We start from the raw sequence: 22,344 nt of genomic DNA, 5'->3' as shown, positions 1-22,344 counted from the left end.
TGACTATTAGATCTTCATATCCGTTTATGTAATGAATTACCGGTTCAAGATCCCCATATACTTTTTCTATCACCTCATCTTATGCTTGTGACGTAGGCATGTATTACTGAACTTGTCTGTGTTGGCTTGCTGTCGACTCTGATGAGAACAATGCTGCCACTGAACTGTACACAATAAATCTCTCTCTGTCCTACCGTCCTGTTCATAATGAATCCTACTTATCAGCAGGTATAATCGACAGCCAACCAGTTGCAACAAATGATTGTTTTCAAATAACCTATTCCATAGTTTCAACGGATTTAAATCCGTCTTCCTCAGAAGGAAAGCCTGCATACCATGTTATAACATCACTTACAAGCAAAACTTCATGGACCATTATTAAATGTCAAACAGAAACTACTCTCTACAACAAATGTAGGAATGTCACCAATAACACGATGTATAACAACACAGGAGAAGTAGTACTTACAAATATCACATTTGCTATCAGCCAGTGAAGCTATCTCCACACGACATGTGTCGGCAACAGACTATATGTCCATATGTCAAAGTTAAGGCCCCTAGAAACAAGATCTTGTCACATCAATAAAATCAACCTCTTAAAATAGCGGACCATGTTAGTAGCTACACGCCGACTAAGAAAGAGCGGAGAGCGTGCTTACCAGGGAAATAAAATCTGAGGGGCATGCGCCGGTGAACATGTACACTTGGCGATCTAAAAAGCCAATAAACGTAACCAAATTGCAATTACTAACAGAAATACACCATGCGAATGAACGAGTATAGAATAAAATGGTGAAAAAGACAAATACATAAATAAGTATAGGACTATCAGCACATTATCATACGGAAACAGTCATATCTGTGCGTTATTACGAGCAACATAATGACAGTAAAGAGCAAAAGTTCATAGGTCTCCGAATAATGGCAAACGTAACAATAGTGGGTATCATCAATATCTTAGTACAACATGAACTACCAAACGAAACTGTATGCACAAAAACTGCATAATAGAATTCTGAGGAAACGATCCACTCGCAAAAATTACCGGCAGTCGTATGAAGGTTTTTTTTGTGAACAGCATGGGTTTGAAACCATCAAAAAATCGTCTGCAGGCAAGCTGCAGCTGATCTTTGCGCTCAGAATGTTTATAGATCTCTAATTGTTCCCAAAAGTCCATCCTGCGCTCTTTGATTTCTCTGTGAAGAATAACTGTGTCTTCCAAATTTTTCTGTTATTGGAATCAGTAGATGTTCAGCAAACGTAAAGTTATGTATCTTAACTCCTTTCTTTTCTAACAGATGCTTTTTGTATCTTGCCCTCTCAGTTCTGCCTGGTTAGCAAACGTAATAGTATGGGCAATTATTGCAAATTAATGTATAGACACCTGAATTGTAAAATAGTCACCAGTATTTTCCACAGTGTGCAAAAGTCTTCTCTGTAAACTATTGCATGTAGAGAAAGAGAAGACGTTTAATCCTATAAGAGACATTTTAAGAATGGGATGGATATGAATCTCTTATTGTGGGAGGAAGGGTCATAGAACAACGTCGAACATTTTTGAGAGATATTCTTTCTGAAGATATGATCCAGCATGCCTTGATCATACTCGTTATTGACTGCGTTCGATTAGATGACATTTAACTCATTTATCTGATTAGTTGGCAGTCGATAAAGAAGTAGTTACAAGCCGGTGTATGGCGGTACGGAAAAATGCTAGTTTAAGAGCTTTCGTGGGGATAATATTGTCTGAATAAGTTTGCTTATGGACGATGTTGAAATTGAATTATTCATTTTGTACAAAAATAGTTAAATCAAGAAAATTTAGTTCTCCTTTTTCATTTTGAAATTCTTTCGTGAAGGAAATCTTCTCATGGAAGTTATTAATGCATTGAAAAGCATCTCCAGCTCGTTATTATAACCGTCAACAGCAATGAAAATGTCGCGTAAAAACGAAAGTTTTTGACGTAGTTCCGGGAATTGAAGGATGTTCTTTCGAGTGCCTAGATGAAGATGTCAGCCTAGAAATCACGTCGTTTTGAGGCGAACTAATTCGTCGAGCCATGTTCGGAGCGCTATTTCGCCCGGAAAGGAAGTTACTTGAAGGTTGTTCGACAGAGAACGGAGAAGGTGAAAATCTGAGGGCGCGAAATCTGGTGAAAACATTGGGTGAGGAATAACTTCGCAACCCAACTACTGTATGGTGTTTCTTGTCAGTCTAGCAGAATGCGGGCGGGCGTAATGGTGGACAAGCATCTCTTCACACAGTCTTCATGGTCACCGTTCATGGACTGCGTCCACAACACGTCCCAGTTGTTAACAGTAAATGCCAGCACTGTTGGTTACACCGCGGTGAAGCAACACATCGTTGCTGTTCCACCACATTACATTATTTTTTATGGATGCGTGCAGATCTTTGTACAGGGAGAAATGGCGAACTATAGGGAGGAGGGAGGGGGAGGGAGCGGCGGAGGGTGCGGAGGTGTGGCCCACTCCGGGATTCTAGTCCTGGAGGCCCCCCAGGACCACACCATTTTCAATCAAATCCCAAACAAAGCCAAAATATGTATAGCAAATGAAAGGCAGTTTGGATGCCTCATACATGTGCAAAATGTAAACATACCTACTACCAGGTAAAAATACCTATTGTCAGGCCTGGGAAATTGTCGAAGCGTGTGTCCAGAATTTTTGAAATTTTTTTTTTGCATTTCACTCAAGTTAAAAACTGTTGAATCATAACCTGTTGTCTGCTAGACGCAATTTTTCTGCGTAAAACGTTGTTTGATACCACCTGCGAAGGTACGCTATACGTACAGCTTAAAAGTACACACGTAATTGCAGTAATTTCGGCGCTAAACATAAGTGATAGATCCGAACAACAGAGAAAATATATGGTGATTTCTTTCGAAAAGGAAACAACATATCTTTTAAAGAATAGCAACGAAAGCAATTAATTTTAAGTTTACTGTAGTAAAATTACGTTATAACTTGAGACATGTTAGCTGACCAAATGAAGAGTAGCTGCTGTGGGATACAAAAAAGGCAAAATATTACTGAATAATTTTTGGCAGCGCTCCCGATGAAAGTAGAACTGACCAAATGAATCAAATAATCAGATACCTCCGTATGGCAGACGACATTACGAAAATTCCAGTATACTTTGTTTCTTTTATGCCAGGAAAGACTGCAAAAACATGGGCTGGATATAGCGTTGTGCAAGGCTCAAGTTCATGACAATGCCGCAGCATAAATGGCGGGTGTACATTGAGGAGTACAAAGAAGAATTCGAGAAGTCAATCCAAAAGCTCTGTTCAGTCAGTGTGCTAAGCATTCCTCAAATCTTTGTCTACTTTATGCATTCTCATGTATCCCTTTAGCGTTTCGGGACTTAGAATAGTTACACACACACGAAAAAGAAGTTTTGCATCACCTCTGTTCCGAGATTTCCGGAACCTGTGCAGAAAATTGGAATAGAGATCAACATAAATACCACTTCCGTCCTTTTTATTGCTCGTGAAAACCACACATTGTATGTTGTACCACCATACAGCGAGACCTCCAGAGGTGGTTGTCCAGATTCCTGTACACACCGGTACCTTTAATACCCAGCAGCACGTCCTCTTCCATTCATGCTTGCCTGTAATCCTCGTGGCATACTATCCACAAGTTCATCATGGCACTGCTTGTCTAGATTGTCCCACTCCTCAACGACGATTCGGCGTAGATCCCTCAGAGTGGTTGGTGGGTCAGTCGTCCATAAACACCCCAGTTCAATCCATCCCAGGCATATTCGGTAGGGTTCATGTCTGGAGAACATGCTGGCCACTCTACATCTACATCTACATAACTACTCTGCAATTCACATTTAAGTGCTTGGCAGAGGGTTCATCGAACCACAATCATACTATCTATCTACTATTCCACTCCCGAACAGCGAGCGGGAAAAACGAACACCTAAACCTTTCTGTTCGAGCTCTGATTTCTCGTATTTTATTTTCATGATCATTCCTACCTATGTAGGTTGGGCTCAACAAAATATTTTCGCATTCGGAAGAGAAAGTTGGTGACTGAAATTTCGTAAAAAGGTCTCGCCGCGACGAAAAACGTCTATGCTGTAATGACTTCCATCCCAACTCGTGTATCATATCTGCCACACTCTCTCCCCTATAACGCGATAATACAAAACGAGCTGCCCTTTTTTGCACCCTTTCGATGTCCTCCGTCAATCCCACCTGGTAAGGATCCCACACCGCGCAGCAATATTCTAACAGAGGACGAACGAGTGTAGTGTAAGCTGTCTCTTTAGTGGACTTGTTGCATCTTCTAAGTGTCCTGCCAATGAAACGCAACCTTTGGCTCGCCTTCCCGACAATATTATCTATGTGGTCCTTCCAACTGAAGTTGTTCGTAATTTTAACACCCAGGTACTTAGTTGAATTGACAGCCTTGAGAATTGTACTATTTATCGAGTAATCGAATTCCAACGGATTTCTTTTGGAACTCATGTGGATCATCTCACACTTTTCGTTATTTAGCGTCAACTGCCACCTGACACACGATACAGCAATCTTTTCTAAATCGCTTTGCAGCTGATACTGGTCTTCGGATGACCTTACTAGACGGTAAATTACAGCATCATCTGCGAACAGTCTAAGAGAACTGCTCAGATTGTCACCCAGGTCATTTATATAGATCAGGAACAGTAGAGGTCCCAGGACGCTTCCCTGGGGAACACCTGATATCACTTCAGTTTTACTCGATGATTTGCCGTCTATTACTACGAACTGCGACCTTCCTGACAGGAAATCACGAATCCAGTCGCACAACTGAGACGATACCCCATAGCTCCGCAGCTTCATTAGAAGTCGCTAGTCGAAGTCGTTATCCTGGACGAAGTCATTCACAAGATGTGCACCATGGGGGCGCGAATTGTCGTCCATGAAGACGAATGCCTCGCCAATATGCTGCCGATACGATTGCACTGTCGGTCGGAGGATGAAATTCACGTATAGTACAACTGTTACGGCGCCTACCATGGCCATCATCGACGTACGTCGGCCCCACATAATGCCACCCCAAAACAGTAGGGAACCTTCATCTTGCTGCACTCGCTGGACAGTGTGCCTGACCGGGGTGCCGCCAAACACGTCGCCGACGATTATCTGGTTGAAGGCATATGCGACACTCATCGGTGAAGAGAACGTGATGCCAATCCCGAACAACCCATTCGGCATGTTGTTGGGCCTATCTGTACCGTGCTGCATGGTGTCGTGGTTGCAAAGATGGGCCTCACCATAGACGTCGGAAGTAAAGTTGCGCATCATGCAGCCTATTGCGTTTCAGTTTTAAAACGACTTCCTGTGATTGCACGAAAAGCATTATCCAACATGGTGTCGTTGCTGTCATGTTTCCTCTGAGCCATAATGCGTAGGTAGCCGTCATCCACTGCAGTAGTAGCCCTTGAGTGACCTGAGCGAGGCATGTCATCGACAGTTCCTGTCTCTCTGTATCTCCATGTCCGAACAACATCGCTGTAGTTCACTCCGAGATGCCTGGCAACTTCCCTTGCTGTGAGCCCTTCCTGGCACAATGTAACAATGCGGACGCGATCGTACGGTGGTACTGACCGTATAAGCATGGTTGCACTACAGACAACAAGCGCCGTATACCTCCTTTCTGGTGGAGTGACTGGAATTGATCGGCTATCGAACCCCCTCCGTCTGACAGGGGCTGCTCAAGCATGGTTGTTTACATCTTTGGAAGGGTTTAGTGACATCTCGGAACAGTCAAATTGACTGTGTCTGTGCTACAATACCCACAAGTTCTGGGAACCGGAGTGATACAAAACTTTTTTTTATGTGTGTAGTTATTGTTCTCATATTCTACATGTAGATAGGTGTTACTTGATAAAAAAGTTTGAAACGACCGTCTGATACTCGCTGCAATGCTCGTTACAATTCAGTTAAAGTCGAAAAAGAAAACGTGGAAACATTTGTGAGCACTTAGCAAAATACGCAAGAACCATAGAACGCAAATCTTGATTCTAGATCTGAAGCAAGCTTGCTTCTTCCAGCTATATGCGATTTTATCTTTTTGGGCTACATCAACTGTTGGGAGACGGTAATGAAGAAAACACATTTAATCCAAAAATATCTAGTCTCCAAAAACGGCTTTGGATAAAAGACTTGTCAAATTAAAAACCCTGAAAGAGTTTTCGTGACGGAACGAACTGCGATTATAGACAATGCTGTTACTTTTGCACTAAGAAAAAATGGAATATGGACATGAACATTGACCACCAAGGAAGAAGGAGGAGAAATAAAACAATACGGGGTAAAGTAGTTCATGACGCTGCATTATCGATGCAAGAAGAAGTTCGTCGATCAGTGTTTCAGTGGATTAGACGACTATGAAAGATATTACCTAAATTTTCCAAATTATTGAAAGAAAATTTATGCTTGAAGCTTTCTATGACACTCTGGCTATGGCACTGGAGAACCTGGCCAAAATGTACATCGCAGGCATCTACGTGCAACCGATATCAGTGTCGACATTGCTGCCAGATGAACCGTTCAAGATATCCTTCAATTTATAATTAAATGGGCTTCAGTGAATCATTACCGTGTACATCTTCTATAACCCAATACTTCTGGACTATTCGTGTCTCTGCTACATCATGCGACAGACGTTTTTTCTAAATTGAAATTAATGAAAAATTATCTCCTCTCGACGTTGAGTCAAGAACGACCAACCAATCTGCCCACTTTATCAATGAAAGAACAGTTTCAAATGAAATAGATTTCAGCGACGTTATTGAGAATCTCAGTAAAATAATGGCAAGAAAACATATACTATTACAATATCTATATGTAGAAAAGGCAATGTCTTGGCTGACTGATTCATCATCGCCCAGTCCTAACCGCTAAGGATGGACACCTGAAGTTTGGAGAGGGTGATGATTTTATACTGTACGGGTCGTTTAAGAAGCGATTTCTCGAAATTCCACCTCTAAGGGAGTGAAACAGGAGAGGAAAGGTTTTTGGAAAATGTCGCTATTAAGGCAATTTTGAAGCTAGAAATGCGAAAATGGGTGTTTGCTTTCTCACTCAGAAAAAAATAAATACGTCTTTCAGCATCTTTTTGAAATTCAACCGCTAAGGAAGTAAAATAGTGGGTGAAACGTTGTTTTGAAAAAGAAATCATTATTGACGAACTACCGAAGCACTTGAAAGCTACTTCTATGAAAACTGGTATTTGACTTCACAGTTACGGATAAAAAATCGTGAAAGGGATGAAAATTTGTATTTGGATGCTCCGTTAGAAACAAAAAAAAAAGTGTTTCAAAGTTTTTGGAAGTTCAACCCATATGGATGTGAAATAGGCGATGAAAATAACTTAAAAAACATTTTGCTATATTAAAAAATTTTATAGCTAAATCTGTAGACATTGATATTTCACTTCTCGGTTAGATACAAAGAAATATCTGTTAGGGGATGAAAATTTCTGTGGAAATATCACCACAAGAACGCAGAAGGCATGATTGACTGAAACCTTGGGCTACAGTTACTAGAATCGCTTTTTAGAGAGAAATTCTCCGGAAAATTCCATGCACCTACAGCTTTAAAAATTACGGTGAAAAGTCTATAAGGTGTTGCAATTTGTGCCCAACATAAAAAATTCATTATAGAAAAACAAAAAGCAAAAATCTTTGCAGAGCATACAGTCCACGCAAGCGAAGCGTAGGCTACTAAGCTAGTTAATAATAACTGTCTCCTTCTACTATGGTTACGAAATTAACTGATATTGTAGAAGCGTTATTTCCAGACAAATAAAATAAAAGGCAATTTTCTCATTCTGTGTTTTACATTTGCTTTGCAGCCTGCTTGATCGTTGCTGTGCTAAATGCTGTTTCATATTCTAAGTTTCTCACCTGTATGTTTAAGTGTGTTACTACAAATGCTAGGGCGTACAGTACACACATTGTACTTTTTGTCAGTCATTACATCTATAATATTCATTCTTTACAAAGCGTACACTACAAATACATTAGTTTAAAAGCAAACCAGGGACCTCACTTACCTTCGCGGGGGCGTCACTTAGTTTTGCAGCCCACGGCATACGACGAGCTTAGCCCGCCACTGCTTTGTTTGGGTTCAGCTACTCCTTTCTTTTCCGTATGTTAGCATAAAGACACCATTTCTCGTTATCAGTAACGATACAGGATAGGAATGACCGGTGTTTTTCACGAGCCAGCTGACGACGAGCAAGTAGAGATGCACGTATGGCTACCCGCTGACTTTTGTAATTGTGATTTAGAGCATGCCGTACCCATATATACGATTTCTTAACCTTCCCTCTTGCAAGCAATTGTCACACGGTAGTGGAATGATCAAAGTTTATCACATTTGCTAGTTCTCGAGTACACTGCCTCCGCTGTCACCATCTATTGAACTCAAACAGAAGAATATGTGGAAAATGTTCCATTTCTCCACTTAGTGCTCCATTTTCTAGCGTCCACAGCTCCACTCACTATCTCCAAATGACAAAATGACAATATGTTAACTCACATAGCAACAGTGAACTTCAAATAAAAAATGACAATCGATAAATAAGCTCTTAGCAATCGGATAGAACAAAAACGCCACGAAATTATTCACCAACCTAATAATTTCGTAGTTTGTAACTTGTCAGTCACATTATGGCAACATTTGGTGACTGAAAAAATTAAGGTCCGATATTAATTCATTTCCCAGAAACTTACAAGATTATGCTGTTATGTATCAAAAGTAATTAAAAACTATTCTATTCGTCTGATAGTGGTATACAAGACAGAAAAATAATATTAATGGAATTTATTCGCTTTCATTGCATGGTGTACTCCGAAGTTTTAACGTTATTGCTTTTAAATCCACCAACATGTCTCCAGGACGAACGTATGCCGTTCAGCAAACAGTGCGCAGAAATGGAATATTTTGTGCGAGTGTATTGTAGCTACGAACTCGGTTTGTTCTTCGCGGGAAGGCTGTTTTCAATATCGGACGATAGGTGGCTCTGCCGTAGCCGCGCGCACTGCCACCTTGAAGCGAGACCGCGAACGACGGCCTCAGTAGCACTGAACACGCTCAGCGGGAGAGTCGCTGGCAGCGCCATATTGAACTGCTCGGCAGTACCGCTGTTGCAGTGGACTTGTGTGTATAGTGCCGCGACGTTGCGGGCGCGTTTGTCAACAAGTTCCGTGTTGTTCGTATCGTACACGTCCCGGGCGCGAGTAGGAGACTTTAGATGAATGAAAATGCACATATAATAAAGCACAGAAACCTCGTAAAGTGCTTTTTGTTCGTATTTTTCAAATAATGGATTTGTTTTCGGATATTAAATATGTGACAGATGTTGATGAACATATTTTTCCATACAAAACCGAAGTAAATGAAACTCTGTTAGCGAATACCCCTCTACAACGGAATATTTAGCTGTGAAATGTGTTTAGTGTATAAATAAATGTGAAAGTAACGGTTGTACAGCGCGCAACTTATACCAAAACAAACTTCCGAGCTGGTGGTCCGGCATGTGTTATTGATCTGAAGAAATGCAAATGCATTTTCTCCATATTTCGATTGCTGAGTACTAGTGAAAAAAATGTTCAACTTCATGAAGAAAGGCGGAGCCGAGAAGGAAGATAAGGAGAAAAGGAAGAAGGAGAAGAAGGAACGGAAAGAAAACAAGAAGAGAGATCGTGGGCCCATGACAGCTGAGGAGCTGTTACGACTGGATGAGGTGAGTTTTTTATGCTTTCTACCGTTAATTTATTACACGCTACTGCAGTTTTGGGATTTGTATGCAGTAATGTTCGCATTTAGGTTTTTCATAATATTTATTTCATCGTTGTGATTTCTTACTTTCTGTTGTTCAATATACGTGTGCCGTTCGTTCAGGTGTCGACTTTTAACGTGGCCAGCTGTGGAATCGAATCATGTCGATGCAATTGACTGTTTAAATTGTGGAACATGGTTGGGCAACTGTGGTGAAATGAGACGCTAACAAGAGCGGAAGCACATTTGCTGTGTTACAAGTAGGACAAACCATAATTAGCCGGCAGTAAATATTTGTCGATCTGTGATGTTACTGATTGATTCTCATTATTGCAGGACTTAATTTCAGATTTTTTCACATGTGGCATTTGCGAACGAAACTTTCTAAAAAAATCTACAGATTGCCTGAGTTTAATTTTTAGGGCCAAATTTTCTTCGACGCTTGGTGGGCATTGTGGTGTATTCTCCATTTATTCTCTCGCGAGCATGATTTTCATTGGCGTAAGAGATTGAGTTTGACAGCGTCGGAGTTAATGAAAGTAGCTTAGCGCTGGCGTTTGAAGCGCGCGGAGGGGTGTGTTTACACACTTTAGCTGTAGGGGCGGAAGCCTGCAGAGGGGTGCTGGCACTGTCAGGGGCAATCGTTACTGCTGACGCCGCAAGGGAGAGCTTCGAGGCTTCAGTTTGGTGGCTGCAGTTGCGGCGCGCTACGAGAGACCATGTATCGGCTGCGCTTGGCTTCCTCCCGGAAGGGAGGTGTATTGCAATTTCCTCTTCGTTGCCTCGCCAGCCGGCAGGCGTGTTGAAAAGTTGCCCGTCATAACAATTTGATACCGGTGTCGCTCAATGTTAAACCCTACTCCGTCACCGGCGTCGATGGGTGGGTCTTTGATGAGTAAGGTAAGCTGCCAGCACGAGGGAATGCGGAGGAGAGAGCGTTGTGTAGCAGCTTACTGCTTAGTAATAGCGCTGACATTTGCGTATTAGACAGCAGCACGAGCTTCCGTATCTTTTGAATAGTGCCATTGTTACAGAACAGATCTTTCAACCAGTGGCTTAAATTGTTGTCCCAAGCATTCAGTTCACAATAAAACGTGTTTGAAACCGTGCTGTAGTAGTCCACGGTCTGCACTTTTCAACCCTCCATCCCAAACTGTTTCTCTGTCATCGTCAAGTCTTCGCTCCTCATGGCGTGGAAAAGAGCTAAACTCTTGAAAGTTTTCTAAACAAGGCCTAGTGTGGTAAGAAATAGTAACATCCTGCCAATGATTCAAAGAAGAAAGTCGTTGTTTTGGATTCAGAACACGTTTTCAAACATCTCCATGTTAATATGAATTCGTTGGTTATCACGGTCATTCTCAGTTTCAGTAAATATCTTTTGGGTGTTAAGCCGCATCATTATAAAACACTAAAACAACTATACAGCCGGAATTGTCTGTTACAATGACACGGCCTAACACTCAAAAAGATTTTACTCAGCTCAAGAAATGTATCTGGCTGAGGACAAACGTAGTCTGTAACTGGTTATGGCACAAAACTGGCGTAACAGAAAATAAAAAAGATAATACCTGGTCGTAGACAAAATTTCTGCCAAAAGTCCGTCCCCTCTGCGGAATACAGATTTGTAGGCCTTGGGGAGAAAGTTTACCTTCTCTGACTTTTACTACTTCTATAAAAACAAAACAAAAAACATACGAATACATTGTCGGCAACAATAGAGAGAACATCTGAAGGCATGCGTGTACGGTTGCAATTTTTTTCGGTGTTGTATCTATAAATCATCAGCTACGGGGAGTAGTGACATATCTTCTCCTTTGTCTTTTTTTCCCTAGGGAAATACTCAGTACGTCTTTTTGGATCATGGGGTGTAAGAATAATGTTACAAAGCTGATCCATGTACGCTGTATATCATAGTTCCTCGTCTAATTGAATGACAGTACTATTGCTATGGAGAAAATATGTATGGACACATACTATGCATGTTATATAGTTGGCTTAGAAATCCTGAACGTAAATCGAGCCAAAATATGGTGCAGACTGGAACACTAAAGTTCATCGAGAACTGCAGGCTCATTTTTCTAAGGTTTATCTGCACTAAAAAGCGTCCAAAAGGTAATCTTGCTACTCAGTGTGTGAACAAGAAGCATAACATTTATTTTGCGTATGAGAACTACAAACTTCGAAATTTCTGTTATTCACTTACGATGCCAAAAACACAAAGATGCCGGCTACTCTTCAGTTGTGTTTGTAGGCAAGTTTTCATAGTCGATGTATCTTATATAACATGCACCGAAATACGTATAGATTTGTGTATTATTTAATGCACATTTTATGAGTTTTGGAACGAAAAGTGCGTCAAATCTGATGCGAGAGCAGACATGGAGCTACTCTGGAGGTTAATAGTTTTGCACAACTTTTATTTCGCATTTGCATTCGTTGGCTACCCAACTCACAATCAGATTCTGCGCTTCCAACGTAACCTGGATCTTATAACCCTGTTATCAAATCAGATTTCAGGGGCACTCATATGCTCTAGCCAGTTTTTGGATCATTTGTATCTTTTTCATTTCATGGAATAATTGAAAGGGTCTTGTTACAGTCTTTAACATACTTCTACAGACGCACTGGATGTGCAAAAAGCTATTTACCACACATAGCGAGCATCCTGGATAGAAAATCGGTATACATTACGACTAGTTAAAGCTTACGTTAGTGTGCTACTGCTTGTTGCATTGGAAGCACAACAGCTAACGAAAAGCTTTGGTGTTGGCGCTGCTGCTTGTAATGGAGAGTAAACACTGTGGAGAACACGCGACTGTTTAACAAACATCGGCAGCCTGGCCTTTCAAAGTCAAGGCCGCGGCGTTCCGCTGCTCTGGCGCCATTGTACAATACTTCCGCGTCCCAGCCGCTGACGGCATTGTCGGACTCGCCCCTAGCAGAATACTGCATACTTACTGTACAGCGGGTCCCAAGGAGAATTAGCTTCACGACGCGTCCGATCCGGCCGCATTTACTTGCGTTTTAAAGTTTAATTGCTGTTACGGAAACCGGTCGGGTGACCTTGCTCCGAGTTCTCTGCGGATAATATATCTGGCGAGTGCCTTGGTTCAGACATAAAAAGTTTTCTTTCGAAATGCTCTAGGATTGAGCAATCACAGTTACACCAGAGACAGAGTTGGCCGCAGCAGCATTTATAGTTATTGTTACCCTGATTTTCAGAACACTTGACCTCATTTGGTGGCTTTGAGGCCAGCTTAAGATTGTCTTTTTGGCACATTATTAGTTTCGGTAATTCAGATGATTGTACCATAACCTTTACATGATAAATGCGATTGCAATACCATATCCCCTATGCCCATCCTTTCACTGCATCTTTTTCTTAACTTCTGTACGAAGATCATTTTTGTTAGTTCCGCAAGATGTTTAAATTTATCGGCTCCCTTGATTTTTTTATCAATCTCGTTTCCATACTTTTTTTTAAGTTGTTGGTGTGCGATGTATTCATGCCTTCTCGTAGAAGATAGTGTTTCAGCAACTTCGGTTTGAAGCTCTTGTGTTCGTATTTGCTTCAAATAGATTTGTTTTTAGAGAGGACCCGCCCTGAGCAAAACACAATTTCTGTATTTCTTTTTATTCCCTAGACGTGTGAAGTTTCAACAGACATTGACACGAAGGGTTTCTTTGTGCAGGCTGTAACTTTAGCGAGGCATGTCTTCGGAATAAAAAGAAAAACAAAAATTGTTTTACTCAAGGCAGTACCTCTCCATAAACAAATAGTGTTTCAACAGTTTTTTGAACGTTTCAGACTTTTGCTAGAGATGCTGGGCAATTCCATTTTCTTTATAAACAAATTAAATAAGATAGCTAAGAAACCGTTTGCCTATATAACTCCTGTCTGAATCTCGAATGGATCCCAAATTTACACGTGAAATGTAAGTTTGGAGATGGTTTTCTTTAATATATGAGCGTTCTGTCAGAATGCAATCGATACAAAAGATTTATTGACAATAGTGTGCCTGTTAACATGAAACCTCTTTCACATTAACCTGTTCTGTGATCTACTTCTTGTTCTATGTTTGAGAAGGCCTTTGAGGGAAAGTGACAGGTGTTCCTTATTTATCTCGTACATTATGGCCTGTTAACTGTAGTTTAACCACATGCTGTATTCAACCTTACTCAAATTATTACAGTCCACACTGATTATGTTTTTCGGTGCATCAGAAACTGATAAAACTGCAATCATGTACTACTGCAGCTTATGATACTTAATTGGCATCACCATAGCCATCTTTTGCTCTTAGTTTAGACAGCACCCACTATCACAACTAAGAATATGTGTTGCCAGCAAAGTATCAAATCAAGGCACTGTGTAGAATGTCTAGGCAATATATAGAAGACCTAGGACGTTCTGGCACGGTGTTCAACTTAAGTTTTGTTTAGTATTTTCCCTAAGAAATGTTTAAAGTGCCTAGGTAATGCTAGCTAATAGGTTATACGTAAAGAATGAAATACGAAATGGACACAAACAAAGTATATAATTACAATGAAATATTAAAATATGAAAACAATCATAACTGTGTGTGTGTGTGTGTGTGTGTGTGTGTGTGTCAAAATTGACGTATAATGAAGTAGATGTTTTTAATAGTTTTTAACACTTACTAGTATGCAAAACAGTTAAAAAGACAGCATCCAACAGTGATTAAGAATGTTAATACACAATAATTGAATCTGAACTTTCAATTTTTATACACTTCGACGATGTACCGGTACTTCTTTTACGATTTATATTTTGCAGAAAGCAGAACTTAAATGACATTTTCAATTGCAAATAACTTGTCTTTTTAACACAGGCACCTGACATTCTTGATTTTTTTTTTTATATATTTCTCATTTTAGCGAAAGTGATACTCTTGAAACACCTCAACCCCAACCGACCTGGACTGTAATTGTTATAACAATGATGTCTGCGAATCAAGTGTCAAAATAGTTAAATTAACCTTCATTCATGCTTTGCTTTAAACGACATTTATTAACTGTCTAGACAAAGTATTAAATAAGATGCATTACATACACTGCCCAATGAGTTTTGGCGTCTGTAATTGCCTAGGCATTCCAGAAGATGCTGGACTTCACCATTTCTTGGCAAGAAATGTAGACTGGAATGAGATTTTCACTCTGCAACGGAGTGTGCGCTGATATGAAACTTCCTGGCAGATTAAAACTGTGCGCCGGGCCGAGGCTCGAACTCCGTTGCTTTTCGCGGGCAAGTGCTCTACCAACTGAGCTACCCAAGCACGACTCACGCCCCGTCCTCACAGCTTTACTTCTGCCAGTATTTCGTCTCCTACCTTCCAAACTTAACAGAAACTCTCCTGCGAACCTTGCAGGACTAGCACTCCTGAAAGAAATGATATTGCGGAGACTTGGCTTGGCCACAGCCTGGGGGATGTTTCCAGAATGAGATTGTCCTGCAAGGTTCACAGGAGGGCTTCTGTAAAGTTTGTAAGGTAGGAGGCGAGATACTGGTGGAAGTAAAGGTGCGAGGACGGGGCGTGGGTCGTGCTTGGGTAGTTCAGTTGCTAGAGTCCTTGCCCGCGAAAGGCAAAGGTCCCGAGTTCGAGTCTCGGTCCGGCACACAGTTTTAATCTGCCAGGAAAGTTTCAATATGTAGACGACGACAACTACTACTACTCCTCTATAAAACGTTTCACTGCAGCAAACTATACACTCCGCTTATACAGGGTGTCCGAGGAAATTTGCGACAAACTACGAAGGGAAGTAGAGAGTATGTTGAGGAACAAATCGAGGATAGAACCCCGTGTCGGTAACGTCACTCAACGATCGCTACACAGCGTCGAAGTTATAGGCGCCGGCGGCTGCCATTTGGCCGCACCTTCGACAGCAAACGTGACTTTCTACACTGATGGACCGTAGCCGGCATGTCTCGCAATGTTGTTTGTTATTCTTTGATCGCGACTAATTGCCACATATCACCAGTGGAGAAGGTGGAGCTCGTTGCAATGTGGAAAGGCCTTGCCTCGGTGGCTGATGGTTTCGGACACGGGTTTCGACGCACATTTTATGTTTCTCCTGGAACCGTCTAAAATCTCCATTGCTTTTCACTGTACAGGAAAATCTCCTGTGTTTTTTCTGTACACAGAAAAACTGTGTCATTCACCAAGGGAAGAGAGCACTGCATTCATAGGAGACAAGATCTTTCAACGCAGCAGCTAGCTTTATCTTAACCACTGGCGATCGTGGCAATCAATCGCTATCATTGAATGACAAATTACGTTTCGAGACTTCCCGCGTACGGTACGTCAGCGTGCAAAGTCACGTTTGCTGCCGTAGGGGTGGCCTAGTCGCAGGCGCCGGCGCCTGTAACTTATATGTTCTGTAGCGTCAATGGATGACGTTTCCGGACACGGCTCTTAACCTCGACTAGTTCATCATGGCACCTTGTACAACCCCTCGGAGTTGGTCAAGACGTTTCTAGGGCAACCTGTGTGCTTTCGTGTCAGCAACCCCCCAAGGTTGCATTAATCTCACTGTGCGGCGATTATAACGTTTTGGGTCTTCAATACGATTGAAAACATAATTGTGTCAAGACACGGAGAACGACGCTACATTCACAACCAAAAACTGTGCCTTAAAATGGAAACATACGAGGGTTGGAACTTTAATAGTGGTAACTATTTACTTACAGCTCGTACAAAACAGATACGTTTTTCAAAGTGTTACTGACCTTGAAAGTAGTCACCAGCATTGTGTATAACGCGTTACCAGCGATGTGGAAGTCGTAGGACACTCTCAGCACTGCCAGTTGTGTTGACAGTTCGAGCGGCGCGGTCTATTGCCCGACGAATTGGTAGCAGTTCTGAAGTGAAAGCCGTGAAGTGTTTCCTTCAGTTTAGAAATCGAGTTGAACTCACGAGGGCTCAAGTCAGGGAATTGCAATAGGTGGTATAGCACGTAGCAGCCCCATCAGTCAAACAAATCAGTAACAGCTTGCACAGTACGTGCTTGAGCGTTGTCCTGCAAAATGATGGTCAGGTCCTGCAGAAAGTGTAGCCGGCCGCGGTGGTCTCGCGGTTCTAGGCGCGCAGTCCGAAACCGTGAGACTGCTACGGTCGCAGGTTCGAATCCTGCCTCGGGCATGGATGTGTGTGATGTCCTTAGGTTAGTTAGGTTTAAGTAGTTCTAAGTTCTAGGAGACTAATGACCACAGCAGTTGAGTCCCATAGTGCTCAGAGCCATCCTGCAGAAAGTGTCATCACTTCTGTCTCAATGCTGTTCATTTTTGGAACACAATCTACGACCAGTTTACGTGCAAGCTGTTACTGATTTGTTTGACTGATGGGGCTGCTAAGTGCTTTATCACGTACCGCACTCCGCTGTCTGAATCCCTCGTGAGTTCAAATCGATTTCTAAACTGAAGGAAACACTTCACGACGTACGCTTCAGAACTGCTAAAAATTCGTCGGGCAATAGACCGCACCGCTCGAACTGTCAATACAATTGGTATTGCTGAAAGTGTCCTACGACTTCCACATCGCTGGTAACGATTTATACACAATTCTGGTGACTACTTTCAAGGTCAGTAACACTTTGAAAAACGTATCTGTTTTGTACGAGCTGTAAATAAATAGTTGCCACTATTATAGTTCCAACCCGCGTATTATGCAAGTTACAAGTACAGAAATGCATCTGATTACTGTAACTCTCTTAAATTTTAGTACGCTTAGGACAATATAGCAAATAAGAGGGAAATCAAGGAAAAATTTGGCAAAGGAATTAAAATTGATGGAGAAGAAATAAAAAAAATTACGGTTTGATGGTGACATTGTAATTCTGTCAGAGACGGCGAGGGACTTAAAAGAGCAGTTAAATGAAATGGACAGTATCTTGAAATGAGGTTATAAGGTGAATACCAACAAAAGTGAAACAGGAGGAATGGAATTAGTCGAATTAAATCAGGTGATACTGATACAATTGGATCAGAAAATAAGACACCAAGAGTAGTAGTTGGGTTTTGCTATTTGGGCAACCAAAGTAGGGAAAATACAATATACAGAGAGGAGAAAAAAATCTACTCCTAATTTCAGAGTTAGTAAGTCTTTTCTGAAGGTACGTGTCTGGAGAATAGCCTTCTTTGGATGTGAAACGTGGGCTACGGCAGTTCAGACAGTAAAAGAAGAGAAGCTTTTGAAATATGGTGCTGCAGAAGAATACTGGGGATTATGTGTGTAGACCGAATACCAATGAGAATCAATTGCTGTTTCACTTAGAAATCTTACAAATGAGGAGCTACTGGATCGAATTGGGGAAAGGAATTTACAGCACAACTTGACTTAAAGAAGGGGTCAGTTGCTAGTATGAAAGGTCCCCTTAGAAAAATTAATGAATTGCTGTGCTGATAAACCTCTACGTTATTTGATTTTCAAACAGCTGAGCAACACTGAACGTACTCAGACGTTACTCTCTTTACTTATTCTGATCAACACTAAACTGACACATAATATTTCTAGCGCAACGCAATCTGACTTTCAAAAATCCTTACAAAAGAATGGCCCTGACTAACAATAACCTATACCTTTCATGAATCACTTACCTCACAAAAATCTTCGTTACTCGAACTACTGCAATACAGCGAGCGCCACTAGTGCCAGCTAAATAAAAGAGTCTAACTATTGAAGGCATTAACTACTGATAGGCATAGTTAGCAAATGAAAGATTTTGATAGAGAGCAAACAATGTATTTACCTTAATAGTGTTCAAATCTCAGTTCATGGCATCCAGCCTTGTAAATTTCCTTTTTATGATGGACACAGGTCCAGATCGTCCGCTCTCAAAATTCTGCCACCTCTCTCCCCACATCCACCACTGCTGGCGGCTCACCTCCAACTGCACAACGCTATGCGCTGTTCACATCCAACTGCCCAATACCACAATAGCGAATATTTCAACAATGCCAACCAGCCACAGACTGCACACAGCACAGTCAGTGATTTTCATACAGAGCGCTACGTAGTGTTACCAACATAAAAACCTAAAGAGCCTACTTACAAGGACATCTCCTGAGGCATCAAGGAGACAGTTTGGTAATGGAAATGAAAATAAATTAGGGGTGGGAGGCAAGGCACGAATATTGTAAGCAGGTTAAGTCAATGTAGGTTGCATTAGAAGTACAGAGACGATGAGGCTCGCAAAGGATAGACTAGCAAGGAGAAACCAGTCTTCGGACAATTACAGATACAGGTTGTCAACGCCTTTCAGCCGTCTAGTTTCCAACCTTATTTTATTTGGCAACCCGTTTCAGCGTTTTAATACGCCGTCTTCAGGCACCTGACCAACGTGTAGGAACATTCTACCTCGGCTGTGATCAAAACAGGGGCCGGCAATATTGGTATTATTATATTTTTGCTATGGCGATGGCGATCACTTCAGCCCTGAGACTTTAGGAAAAAAAACTACTAATACCAGTATTGCTGGCCCCTTTTTGATCACAACCGAGGTAGAATCTTCCTGTATGTGGCAAGAGAAGAAAAAAAGCAAACTAGCGCGTTTCATTTATTAAAAAAAAGATTAAAACTATTGCTGTGGTCATCTTCATTCAATTCCAAAGGTTTTGTTTCTTTCAGCGTCTCGTATCTCTTCATGCCTGCATAACTACCAAAGCATATATGCAGTTGAACCCGCATACTGTAGCACAACCTCGACCTCCCTCTATAGTTCTTTCCCCTTGCCTCCCCAAACTTCCCTCCATTACCCCAAGTTAACTATTCCTTGTCTCCCCAGTTGCACTCAGTACCTCCTCATCACAACCTCAGAGAAATAGAAAGTACGCTACAGATCGTTCCTGCACCGTCGAGACAACGCCCTGCGAGCGTGCTTGTCAATCCAGAGCGAGTATTACATAAGGTTAAATATGATCCTAGTAATAGTAGTAGTAGTAGTACACGGCAAGTTGTGGGCACTACCAGAATGAACAACAATTGTGTAGACTGGCGAATACCACTTGAATACCAGCCGTATACGTGCCATGTAAGGCGAGTACGCCTTCCGCCGGTCGACCACTGTATATTGTGAATGTGAGGCGGCTGCGTTTGTTGCTCTTCTAGAGACTCTGGCGTTAATCGATATACATGCGACAGCACATTACCAGTATGTTCCAGAATGTCGTGCATAAAAACTGGGTCATCTGGTGCTCATACCTCGAGTTCTGTTGGCGATAAAAAGAAAAGGTAGGGTCAAGTGTTTTGGATAGCCTCTGGGATAGGGACCATTTGTATACCCAACAAAAGGATCGCCTTAGTGCCACTGCCCCACAGTACAGCGTCAAAGTATGAATATTACGCACTTACTCCTGCTGAGGCAAATGGAGCAAATCGGTTGGTTCTTATCGCATTTGATTTGATCGACGATGGGTTCGATGGGGCTTGTGGAGGCACCAAAAGTTCATGGGCACTTTCTAAGAAAACCCCAGAAAGGGTCTTTTACTGCAATTTCGCCGTCACCAGCGGACCAAAATCCAACCGAGTATTCCAAGACGGGTATGCACGGCAAATGGCTGAAATTTTTACAGTGTACTCTTAAAAGTCCGATCTCGAACAACACTGAAAATTTTCTTCATATCTTTACCCGTTTTCGAGATACGTAGGTTCAAAATTATCCTACTTACATACGTAAAATCAGGTGTGAGGCGAAAACATAGTTTATGAAGTAACGTAGCGTGAAGAAATATGCTGTTAAGTGTCTTCCTTAACATTCAGGAACGTCTTATTGTAGGAATGAAGGAGATACAAAATTTTTGTGCGTATTAAATGTAGTCGGAGGTGTAAAATTAGTTTACGTTATTTCAATTGCACATAAGTAAACTAGCTAAGTTTACTGACCAATACATTTCTTTTCATATGAATTGCATGCCGTGCTGCAGTAGGGAAAAGCAGTGAACCAGTGGAAATATGCTCCTTTCAGAGTACAAAAAACGTGAATATTTTCCTGTTCTTTTAAAAGACTGGCTGAAAATTGAGGTACTAGCCGCTTCGTTCTATCGTCTTCAGCACCTTTAAAAAAGTTTCCAAGAATTTTGACGGGGAACATATTCGCTCTTTTGTGTGCTGAGTGGCAGTGGCAAAGAGCGGAAAAGTAATAAATATTGGAAGATAATAGACAGGAGTTGTGTTGTAGAGACCATGGCAGCGTGAGAGAAAGAGATGGACACAGTGGCGATGGGCCATAGTTTACGGAGACAGAACCGTGCTAGGAATACAGTGAAGGAGAGTGCCAGAGGGAAAAAATAAGGAAAAAGTGGGTGAGAGCCAGTGATGATGAGAGGGCGGAGTATATGACGATGACGACGACGAAGAGAGAGAGATATCGACAGTGAGCAGAGACAGCCGAGGAAGAAATGAGATGTTAGCAGTAAGTGAAAAATGATAAAATGATCGTGTGCTATTTTTGGCCGAGAGGCTCTGCTCGGGGAAATTCGGCCGTCGGGTTTCAAGTCTTATTTAATTTGACGCCCAAAACTAATTCGTGCGTGTGTGTATGCACACACATTCGTACACAATATTTATAGAGGAGTTGTGTGGCCCCCAAACTGGAAAGATTTTTGGATGAGTAAATAAAAAAATACTTAATTGCAAGTTTTGTGTTCTGTTTTCGAACACGCAAGTGGCCAAAGAGAACAGTCAATTAAATACTTCATTCAAAACATAACGCTTTTTTTAATTTCTGCATTTGGCCAACTATGGACCGCAAAGGCCTTGACTTCTTGGTTTTTCTTCTCCCAGAACCTCTTCATTCTTTCGCTTATTTTTTTCCTCTCTCTTCCTGGGTAATGATCAGTGTGGGCCTCCTGTTTGATGGTTTCTTTTGAAATGATTTTATACTTTTAACTCGGCTTCTGCGCTCTCTACTATGGTGTGCCATCTTCACCGTATCCCTCTTCATCTCATTTATACATTTAAATGAATCCTTTAACCGCACAATGTAGTTAAAGATCCTTTCGATCAGTCTGCATTTATCCATTCTTAGTAGGTACCCGTAGAACTCCGCTTCCAGCGTCCTTGTAGAGTTTTTCGTTTTCCCGCTTCTTCCATCAGTAGTCTTCCGTGGTCCGAGTAGTTTTCGCAGTATCTTCCTTTTTGTCTTTTAGAGTTCCTAAAGCTCATCTTTTATTATTTAAAATCTCTGAAGCGTACAGTCCTTCAGGTTGTAATACGGAGCTGTAGTGTCTGTTTTCGGCCTTGCAGGATAACGCCAGTTTTTTGTACTTGTTCTGCGTCAGCTTGTACGCCAGGTCTAGTTTTCTGCCCTTGTTTGCCTCTTTATCCAGTCCGTTGAGTTGGATTCATTCCCCCAGGGATTTAAACTTCTCTGTGCTCTTAATTTTTCCATGATTTGCTTCCATGCATCTTTCACTTCGGTGCCGGCTCTCCATACAGTCTTAGCATAGGCTATTTGAAGATCCGTTTGCTTCTTTATTTGAAGCAGATAAGGCACTTACCCGTCTCGCCCTCCACCAGGC

At 41.6% G+C, this 22,344-nt stretch overlaps 1 protein-coding gene across 1 annotated transcript in view; it reads left to right on the top strand.

The window, feature by feature from the left end:
* The first annotated feature begins 9,141 nt into the window (after positions 1-9,141).
* LOC126284715 (unconventional myosin-XVIIIa) overlaps positions 9,142-22,344 on the top strand; it is a 1,203,577-nt gene continuing 1,190,374 nt past the window's right edge. The window contains exon 1 of the mRNA XM_049983847.1: positions 9,142-9,774. Within this exon, the coding sequence (XP_049839804.1) occupies positions 9,637-9,774 (138 nt within the window). The 5' untranslated portion in view covers positions 9,142-9,636. The remainder of the gene's footprint in view (positions 9,775-22,344) is intronic.

The sequence above is a fragment of the Schistocerca gregaria genome, chromosome 8, assembly GCF_023897955.1.
Source record: "Schistocerca gregaria isolate iqSchGreg1 chromosome 8, iqSchGreg1.2, whole genome shotgun sequence".
NCBI classification, from domain to species: Eukaryota; Metazoa; Arthropoda; class Insecta; order Orthoptera; family Acrididae; genus Schistocerca; species Schistocerca gregaria.
This window is presented reverse-complemented; position numbering and strand designations above follow the sequence as displayed.